The 11,649-nt window shown below is 34.4% G+C and overlaps 1 protein-coding gene across 1 annotated transcript; it reads right to left on the minus strand.

The window, feature by feature from the left end:
- Window positions 1-8,459: 8,459 nt before the first annotated feature.
- LOC138337910 (uncharacterized) lies at window positions 8,460-9,008 on the minus strand. The gene has a single exon (XM_069288348.1). The coding sequence runs from the start codon at window positions 9,006-9,008 to the stop codon at window positions 8,460-8,462; it is 549 nt and encodes a 182-aa protein (XP_069144449.1).
- Window positions 9,009-11,649: the final 2,641 nt, after the last annotated feature.

Raw genomic sequence — 11,649 nt, forward strand, 5'->3', positions numbered from 1 at the left:
CAATTTGATGATGAGAAACTAAGAAGAATCCAAGATAAAGTATTGCGAGGGGAGGCTAAGGAAGCACAAATCGATGAGGAAGGTGTCTTGAGAATCAAGGGAAGGGTATGTGTACCCCGCGTCGATGATTTGATCAACACTATTCTGACAGAGGCTCATAGTTCAAGGTATTCTATACATCCGGGTGCAACCAAGATGTATCGTGACCTAAAACAACACTTTTGGTGGATTAGAATGATGTGTGACATTGTTGATTTTATTGCCAAATGTCCAAACTGTCAACAAGTAAAGTATGAACACCAAAGGCCCGGAGGAACACTTCAGAGAATGCCCATTCCGAAATGGAAGTGGGAAAGAATTGAAATGGATTTTGTTGTTGGTCTTCCGAAGACAATGGGCAGGTATGACTCCATTTGGGTGATTGTTGATAGGTTAACTAAATCTGCTCATTTTATTCCGGTTAAGGTTACTTACAATGCCGAGAAGTTAGCCAAGATCTATATCTTAGAAATCGTTCGATTGCATGGGGTTCCACTATCCATCATATCAGACAGAGGTACGCAGTTTACTTCTATGTTTTGGAAAACATTGCATGCGGAATTAGGTACTAGGTTGGACCTTAGTACTGCGTTCCATCCTCAGACCGATGGTCAGTCTGAGCGAACGATTCAAGTGTTGGAGGATATGCTTCGTGCGTGTGTGATAGAGTTTGGTGGTCATTGGGATAGCTTCCTACCCTTAGCGGAGTTTTCATACAATAATAGCTATCACTCAAGCATTGACATGGCTCCATTCGAAGCCTTGTATGGTAGGAGATGTAGGTCTCCTATTGGTTGGTTTGACGCATTTGAGGTTAGGCCTTGGGGTACTGACCTTTTGAGGGATTCGATAGAGAAAGTGAAGTCTATTCAAGGAAAGCTTCTAGCGGCGCAAAGTAGACAAAAAGAATATGCAGATCGAAAGGTTAGAGACTAAGAGTTCATGGAAGGTGAACAAGTCTTGTTGAAAGTTTCACCTATGAAAGGGGTGATGCGGTTTGGAAAAAGGGGTAAGCTAAGTCCAAGGTATATTGGACCATTTGAAGTACTTAAGCGAATAGGGGAGGTGGCTTATGAGTTAGCCTTGCCCCCAGGGCTTTCCGGAGTGAATCCGGTATTCCATGTGTCTATGTTGAAAAGATACCACGGGGATGGAAACTACATTATCCGTTGGGATTCAGTTTTGCTTGATGAGAACTTGTCTTATGAGGAGGAGCCTGTTGCTATTTTAGAAAGAGAAGTTTGCAAGTTGAGGTCAAGAGAGATTGCAACCATCAAGGTGCAATGGAAGAATCGACCGGTTCAAGAAGCCACTTGGGAGAAGGAGGCGGATATGCGAGAAAAATACCCACATCTATTTACAGATTCAGGTACTCCTTATTCGCCCTTGTTTTCCTTCTTTTGATCGTTCGGGGACGAACGATGGGTAAATTGGTATCTAATATAACGACCCGTTTAGTCGTTTTGAGCAACAGACTTCAATTCTGGAAAAACTGGCTGAAACAACGGAACCCACGACGGACCGTCACAGGCACGATGGTCCGTCACAGATGTCTCGTTTCAATATACTTTGGAATTCTAAAATTGGGTACTGAAAATCGACTCTCTGAACTTCGTAACGGACTTGCAGGACGGACCGTCACAGTGTCCTTGGTGAAAATAAAGTCCTGGCCCTCACGACGACCTGAGTGACGGACCGTCGCAGTCAGGACGGCCCGTCACAGGTTACGCAATCCCAGTTAGAATTGGATTTCTTTACACGTTTTAAGGGACGTTTTGGACTATTCTTTCCTTAATTATAGATTTCGTGGGTTTACATTAATAACTCAAAATTCTTGGGGGATAAAAGAGGTAATTTTGGGTTAATTAGTGGGGTATTATTGTCATCTTTCACACTTAGTTATATGTTAATTAGGGTAAAAGAAAGAGGGTTTTGAATAAGAAAAGAGAAAAGAAAAGAGAGAGATAGATTGATCGATTGAGAGAGAGAGTCGAACGAGGAAGAAGAATATCAAAGCTTGGGAGATTGCTTGTTGATTCCAATTCTTCGGTGGAGGTAGGTTATGGTTTTCATGCTTTCATAGTAAACTCTTAATAGAGAATGATATGTATTGATAATATTGTAAACCCTGCTATATGCTTAATTGTATGCTCGCATGAATATGATTAGGTGATTGTGATAAGATAAGCATGATGAAAATATTGAATCCCAAATCTTGAAAAGAAGCTTTAATATACATTATTAATGATGATGCCTTGGTATAGAAGAAGGCTTGATGAATTAAAGTAATGGGATTGATGATGCCTTGGTATAGAGAAGGCTTGATGATTTACAGAATGATATTAGGGGATCGGGTGTCACGAACCGACACGTAGAATTAGGGGATCGGGTGTCACGAACCGACACGTAGAATTAGGGGATCGGGTGTCACGAACCGACACGTAGAATTAGGGGATCGGGTGTCACGAACCGACACGTAGAATTAGGGGATCGGGTGTCACGAAACGACACGTAGATCTAGGGGATCGGAGTGTCACGTACCGACACAAGAGGAATAATGAATATGAGGGATCGGAGTGTCACGTACCGACACAAGAGGATTAAAGATAATGAATCTTGAAAGATGTTAATATACTCAATCTAATGAACATGATTCCCAAATGAGTATGGCATTTGGTCTTGAGCCCTTTTGTGTGAACTTGACGGTAATTGTTAATGATATAGTGCTTGTTGTTGCTACATGTTGAGTATTATAGTTGTTTTTATGATATTTCTTGATATATACTGTTTCCTATTTTGAGTTGGCCGATGATATCTACTCAGTACCCGTGCTTTGTACTGACTCCTACTTTTATTGTTTTCTTCTTGTTGTTTGTGGAGTGCAGCAAACGTGCCGTCATCTTCGACTCAACAATAACTCAAGCCAGTCTTCGTCACATCGGATCTTCAGGGTGAGCTAATGCGTCTAGCTTGGACTGGATCTTCTCCTTCATGTCTTGATGCCTTGAACCTCCGGCATGGACTAGCTTCTTATGTGTTTTTAGATTTTAGAAACTCTTAGAATTAGTAGTTTAAAGTAGATGTTCTTGTGATGATGACTTCTAGGTTTTGGGAATAATAGATATTGAATATTGATAGTTACTGAATTGGTTTTACTAATGAGTTTAAGTCTTCCGCATTATTTTCTGTTGTTATTACATTGAAATGTTAAGGTTTAGATTTGTTGGTTCGCTCACATAGGAGGGTAAGTGTGGGTGCCAGTCGCGGCCCCGATTTGGGTCGTGACACCGTCGCATAGTTCAGAAACTTGATTTTTGGGTGAATGGCCTGTGATGGTCCGTCACACCGGTGACGGTCCGTCCTGCCACTCCGTTACGAAGTTCAGAGAGTCGATTTTCAGTACCCAATTTCAGATTTTCTAAGTGTTTGGAAACGAGACCCTGCGACGGTCCGTCGTGCCCATGACGATCCGTCGTTGGGTTCGTCGCCTCAGCCTGTTTTTCCAGAAATAAAATCTGCGGCTCAAAACGACTAAACAGGTCGTTACATATATAAATCATCCTGGAATTTTAAAACACATTTAACTATACAAAGCATTTCATGCGCTACAGTCGCGTATTTGCGCTGGGATTCAGACCATTTGCCTGAATGAAATCGGACAAGATATTCAATTTTGTCATGGGGATTTACTTGTTTTAATATTCCTCCATAACCAATATTGGAAGAATCTGTTTCAATAACTTTAATCCAATTTGGATTAGCAAGAGTAAGACAAGGCAAATATTTAACCCTTTGCTTAATGGATTTAACCAGATTAGTAAGATCATTATTCCAAGGTAACATTTTACCTTTCTTCAACCTGTCAGTTAAAGGAGCAAGATCTTTAGATAGATTTTTATAAAAAGGAGAAATATAATTTAAACTGCCCAAAAATCTTTGTAACATAGTTTTATCAATAATTTCATCAGGAAATTTTGATGCAAAATCTATGGATCTCTGAATTGGAGTAATTCTTTCTTGGCAAATTTGATGACCCAAAAATCTTACATCTCTTTGGAAAAGACTCATTTTGGTCTTGGATATAACCAAACCATTTTGTATAACAATATTCTTGAAAATATCAAGATGCTTTATATGAGATTCTAATATTTTAGAATAAACAAGAATATCATCAATATAAACAATAATAAAATCCATGTAGGGATTAAAAATATCATTTATAATTTTTTGAAATTCAGATGGTGCATTTTTTAATCCAAAAGGCATAACATGCCATTCGTATTGATCAAAAGGAACATTAAACGCAGTTTTATAAGTATGTTCTTTAAAAATTTGAATATGCCAATATCCTGATTTTAAATCAAATTTTGAAAATATATTGGCATCATATAATCTGGAAAGAAGATCTTTTTTATCAGGAATAAGATATCTTATCCATTTTAAAACTTTGTTTAAAGGTTTGTAATTTATAACAACCTGGGAACACCTCTTTCTTGTTCTGCAGCTTTATTAACATAAAATGTAGTACAAGACCATGGAGATTTAGAGGGTTTTATAAGTCCCTTTGATAATAAATTATCAATTTCTTTTTTTCAGAAAATTGACTAATTCAGAATTCATTTGGCAGGGGCGAGATTTTGTGGTAATATTTGATTCATTAAAAGAATCTTCATATAGCAAAGTCACAATATGCTTTTTCCTGTCCCAAAAAGCATTTGGATGATCTTCACAAATATTAGAAGCAATTTTTCCAGAAATTAATTTAATTTTTTCTTGGACATTAAAAGATTTTAAAGATTCTAAAATATTCAGACTGTAAATTTCCATTTGTAAAGACTCAATATGCTTTTGTTTTAGATAAATCAAAGAGTTAATATCCCCAGTGACTGGTTTAGTTATGAACTCAAAATTAATGGTATTACCATTATAATTTGCTGTAAAACCTTTTGCATTTAATTTTGAAAACGGATAAATATCATTTATAAAAGGAGTTCCAAGAATAATTGGTGGATATAATTGATTTTTAACCAGAAAGAAAAAGTGAGCAATACAAACTTTACTCTGGCAAATACAAGTATTAGACAATTTATATTTGATGTCTAAAGTATGATTTGATGCAGATTTTAACAACATGCGTAGTTTTTTCAAAATATCTTGAAGGAATTAGTCCTTCTTGAATGCAACTAACATCAACACCACTATCAATCATAGCAATACTCGAAATCTTAAAATCATTATTAAGTAGAATGGTACAATTTACATACCAACGATGAGCAGTAACAATTTGCATCATTCCAAGAAATTTTTGGGATTCATCAATCTCATTTTCCATAACATCTTTCCCTTTTTAAAAAATAGAAAGATCATTTTCAGAAATATTATTTTCTAGTTGGGAAATATGATGATCATTAATTAACTGATTTTGTTTTAATGATTTAATCTCTTTTATAAGGTTTTCAACCTCATGTTTTAAATCATCCAAAGAAGTATCTCTTACAACACTTGTTCCTTTCTTTTCAAGTCTTGAAAATACTTCTTGAATAGAATAAGGACTAGCATTGAAATTTTCAAAAGTTTTTTCTTCATTCTTCTTTGGTCTTTCAATTTTTTTTTGAAGAAGATGGTTTTGAAGAAGTCATATCTAAAATCTTACTTCTAAGATTTTTATCTGAAACATCTTTTAAAAGTTCAATAATATTTTATGAAGAAATCATTTTAAAAGATAAATCTTCAAAACTTTGATGCAGTTTATCAAGATAAGAATCTCCTATCTGAGATTGTGATTTATAAAATTCATCATGTCCAAAAGTACAACTATCACCTGGACAATTAACACACTTATTAGTAATAATATCAACACTTATCAACATTATTATCAGTACTATAACCTGAAGAATTACCAGAACTACCAGAGGAATTGGAATCTGAATCTGATTCATCAAGTAACTCATAGAGTTTATCTTTAGTTGGTTCATCCAACTCCAAAGGTTTAAACTTTTGTTCTTTTCAATTATTTGCAAGATGACCAAATCGTTCACACTTGTAACATTTAATGTTTTTCAAATCCCTTGTAGAGAAATTTTTAGCAAACCTTGTTGCTTTCCTATGAGATTTCTTTTCCTCTTTCTTTTCTTTGTGTCGTTTTGAACGATGATGTCTTTTATGATGTCTTTCCCCAGCTTGGCTCGTCTTTGGTTTAGAACTAGACGGTCCTTCTATACCAAACTGTGTACAGAAATCTCCCAATTGAGATCTTTCAGACTTTTTAGTCCTTTTTATTTGTTGAGCCAGTTTAAGCTCATTGCAAAGATTTAATCCTTCTTGGGTACACATCCCTATTAATTTTCCATAAGTTAATGTATCATAAGGGATTTCTGATCTATCCCCTCTTAAGATCTTTTTAACCCTTTCAGAGAATAATGAGGGAAGACCATCAATAAATCTATTTTTCCAATAGCTTGATTTACTTTCAGGTAGCTCCATGACTCTACTCATGAAAGTATCTTTATACCATCGAAAATGTCCCAAATGGTTACATTTAAGTCCATTCACTAAAGTTCTAATAGTCTCATTCTGATTGGAAAATCTTCCATTAAAATTTTCTAGGATAGTAAGAACAAGTGTATACACAGCATCTTCAACCTTGTGGGTTGTAATCCTTTCTGCTGGTTGTCCCTTTTCATCAGTACTAGCTTCTCTTTTAATTTCTTCTTTGTATGCATTAATAATTTCATATTTTTCTTCAGGTGTTAAGAAGTTATCCCACCATCCTCTAAGTTGACCTGTAAAATCTGCTATAATCATTTTACATATTGCATGGTCATTATTATTATTCGTATGACGACAAATTGATGAGTACATCAACATACGATGTACTAAAATGGAAACATGTCTTTCTGTTAAGGCATCCAAATTCCATTCATACACCTCATTTCCACTATAGAATGTGTTAGTTTGATTCAAATCTCTTTCTTTAACTAGCACATCTTGAGGAGTAGGTCGAGGATAATAATAATTCATCATAGAAGGGAGAGTTGCATAACCCCCTTTTCCTATAACCTTTTGTTTTTGGTTATAACCAGATCAAAATCTTCTGGAGTTTACTTCCGAAACATCTTGATTTGGATATTGGATACCAAGGAGCTGTTTTTCAATATTATCATTTGATTTAGAAAAATCATTTGTAATTGGTTTTGAACCTAAACCAGACAATTTTTTGTCAAGAAGATCTTCTACTTCTTTATAAAAATATTTAACTTTAAAACCAGAAGTATCAATAGGACGTTGAAGATATGTAGCAACATCTAAAAGAGTTTTTGAAGTAGAAGCTTTATCTTCTTTAGGAGCTTTTTGAAATTCTTTTACCAAATTATTCAAATCATCGAATTTTTTGTCTAAGGAACTAATATGTTCTCCAAGAACTTTGACATAAAGACTCAAATAATTATTTTGAGAAATAAGATTATTAACCTCTTAAACATTAATCTGAGCAACATCTGTTTGAATAAACTTTTGAAAAGCTGAAAAAGTTAACTCAGGATTATTTGGCAAAATAAAAGGAGCTTGAGGAGGGTAAATGACTTTAGTGATAGAACCATTACTCTCTTTAAAAGTCCTTTCAATAACATTAATATATAAAGGTAAATAAGTAGTTATAAACCATGGAACAAAATAAATAATTTTGTTGTGTAAAATACAAATATCATAAAAATCTTGAGAAATATTATTTAAATCATTTTTACTATAAGTTTCAAAAAACCAAGTTCTAAATTGGTTCCATTTTTTACTGTAAAATTCTTTTTGAATTTGCTTTCGAGCCAGGGATCTTGGACTAAAATCAATGAGTCAATTATTCATAATTAAAGATCATTGAGATCTTTTGATTTATCAATACTGAAATCCATTTCTTACTGAGTTGGATCCAAATCTGACAACTTATTAGTTGCATGAACAATATTTGTCTTAGGGTCTGTCCTTACCCTTTCAACCATGTCTTCACTTGTAGTATCACTTAAAGTATGAAGAGATAAAGGTCTTTGCCTAGCCGTTCCATAGCTAGGACCTTCGTAACTTATTGGAGAAATATGTTGAATTTCTGGTAACCTCCTTTAACCAGAGAAAGATCTCCTATTGTAAATCGGAGAGTTATAAACAAAAGAGTTGTCAGCAAACTCAATACAGACATTACCATCAGGATTCGTAGAAATATGAGAATAGTCACTATTAAAGACTTCTTCCGCAACCTGTCTTTGAGACACAACATTATTTAAAATCCATTTATCAGGAAAATTAATTTCATCCCATTTAATAGGTCTTCTAGTCGTAATTTTTGATTTAACAAAATTAGTTTCGACAAGAACAGTTTCACTAGATGAATCATATAATTTGCATCTAGGATTTAAAGTAGTTAATAACTTGTATTAAATTCTATAAGATAAGCAAATAAGCTCAGAACCAATAGCATAGTTATAACCATGGGTTTTAACATTTAATGTACGAGCATCAAGAATATTTCTATCAGATAAAGATAATTGCAAATTAGGTTGCGTATTGAAATAAACTGGTCCATAGGCAACAGTAGATTCAATCAAACCCATAAGCAATTGTCTGAAATCTATATTTCTAGCATCTCGTAGAGCTGCTAAAAACGTTTCAGGTAACCCTTTAACAGTTAATGGTTTAAAGGCAATCTGCACCATACCAATATGCATCCAGGTATATACAGATTTATAAATATCAATATCTCTTTTGTTCAAGAGTTGAACAATCTGTTCATCAGAATTTAGAGCCAGAGATTGCTCCGTGGCTTTAACCACCGGCTTAGTGGATAATTTATCAAACCAACCATAATCATAAATTAATCTTGTATCCACCTTAGGGATAGTCCACTTGTTTAACAAGTCAAGATTTTGAGGTATATCTACCTCTTCTAGTCTAGTACTTTTTATATTATTATCATCAATATTCATAAATTTGATATAATTTTCATATCTATGCTTCGCATTCATTAGATCTACTGCATGTTCTTATAGAATATCTGGCTCTGATACCATTTTAGCAGGATCTACAAGGCAGGCGGTAGTCTGCGATACCATTTTAGCAGGATCTCATCTCATAATTATCTAATAAAAGCATATCAAATTTGTCGTAGCCCATACGTCAATGAAACAAAACTGCATATAGGTCATACAGCATTTAATATCCAAGTGAAAAGGAAAGAACATAAGAGTCTTCAACACTAAAGCAATATCACAGGCTTGATACTGACATCGCCCTCGGAAAGTGAGGACCTACCCCACTTGGATGATTGAGAAATTCAAGTCTTCTTCAAGTCGTCTCTAAAAGCCCTTCAACGACCGGAACCTAAAATGTTGGGAAAACAAAAGCAATGGGGTTAGTACCCACTTGTACTAACTATGAGACCATATGCACACATATAATGAAAACATGCTAAAAGAGAACATTTCATCAAGCATGCAATTTACTTTGAAAACCTTTATACATATTCAACAAGACATATTCATTAAGTCATAGGCATGTATATCACAAAACCAACAACATCAAAACTAGTCAATTTAACATGCATATCATGTAATTCAATACATAGTCAAATAACTCTATAATAAAGTCATAAATAACCATAACCATGAATAAAAGTTCATTATAACATAACCAAAGTGAAACAATTACCCATGGACCCCTATCAAGTCAACAAGTGCAATGACCAAGCAAAATCCTATAACCTTAATGACATAACTCAACAAGAACCATGACCAACCTCTTACTTCACATTGCATGATATTTGAGAGTACATATAATCATACTTTAACAATGTTGACCAACAGATATTTATAAGTGACACCAATCAACATATTGTATCAACAATGTGCAAGTTTATCATATACATATCATGTTCCATTATAAGAATATTCATACATAAGAACATCCTCCTATGACTTCCTTCAAGGTTAACTAGTGCAATGTTTAGGTAGAGTCCCATACCCCTATCTAGACTATGCTAAACTCCTTAGGTTATCTTAGTTACAATTTACTCCTTTAATTCATTTTACCTTTTGGGAACGTCTTGTGCTAACTGACATAGACCACATGAGCTAATGTGGAATCCGGTGTCATGGAACCCTAAACCGAAAGAAGGCGAACTACTTGCCAAGGTAGTGCCAAAACATGAATATAGCAACTATGTGGATCCACTAGCTAGTATTCCTATGGGGGCAACATAGTTCAAGAACTAGGAGATATAATTAGGACCCTCTTTATGCAACTTGAATTGTAGTCTCCAATCTCAAGAGTACACTAGTGATCCTACCTTCCCTATGTGGGAAGGGACAGTTCTCACTCTAATTCACTCGGTGCTAAGCTAGAGTCAATTTTTGAAATATCTTTAATTTCTTTATTAATCATCATAGCTTATTGTAGGTCATAGGGTCTAACACTTGTATAATCATCATCATCATCATGAATCAATAATAATTGCATGAGTATTGTCCTTTCATTACAATTCATATAGGTCAGGTAAGCACATGAACATATCACTTCATAATAAGGCACATTGGTAAATCATTCACCATCCTTATAACATTTACATCATAGCCAACACCTCACAAACCATTGTGAAGACATTTCAATTCAACATCATACCAACCCTATAAAATCCTAATACAAGGCATACTCTAATACAACATCATGACATAATCACAATTAACCATAATTGAAGTAAAGAATAAGAATCACAAGACTTACCATGTCTCCTTCATAATTCATCATCAAGGTCTTACCATCAACCCTTAGTTCAACCCAATTAGGGTATAATATCATTATATAACCATAACCAACATGATAACAAAACCAATTGAATTACTATATAAAAATTTATCACTAGTTCATAGCTTAAGATAGATACTTAGGTCAATTCAAAACCTACTTCATAACCTAGATCAACTTCTCAAGAACTAGCATAATAGGACTATAACTTATCCTAATTTAGTAATTATTAATACAAAAACATCATAGGATAGTAAGTCATGTAATAACCAATTCAATTGAACCAACCTTACTCGATTCACATCAAGATCACAACCTAGGGTTAAAGGTTAACGATCATCTTCTACAAACTAGACCAGTACACCAAGATATATCATAATTGAGTTATATTACATTTTAATCCATTCATAATATCCAAACTAAATCATAAACAAATCAATTCATAATATCAATTTCGTATTGGATGAAAACCCACTAGAAAATCGATCTTTTGAAATCAATTTGGTGGAACCCTTTGAGGAAGAGGTCTCAAAGGTGAAAAAGATCACATACCTTACTAATTGATGAAGATTGATGGAGTAAATTAACTATTTTTAGCCCTTAAACCCTCCCCTAGCTTGGACTTCAACGGAGTTCTTCACTAGAGAGAAACAAGAGAGAAGGAGGAGAGTTTTGGGTATGGGAATTATGTGAGGTTTGGTTAGGATAATTAGGTTAGGGATTTATATAGGGGGTTAAATTACTTAATTATACCTCTCCTAAACCCTAATTAACTTCCTGACTAAATCAATTATTTAGTTAACCTAAGATAAAACGTGCAGTGAAAAC

Source organism: Solanum lycopersicum, chromosome 8 (assembly GCF_036512215.1).
Source record: "Solanum lycopersicum chromosome 8, SLM_r2.1".
In the NCBI taxonomy this organism is placed as follows: domain Eukaryota; kingdom Viridiplantae; phylum Streptophyta; class Magnoliopsida; order Solanales; family Solanaceae; genus Solanum; species Solanum lycopersicum.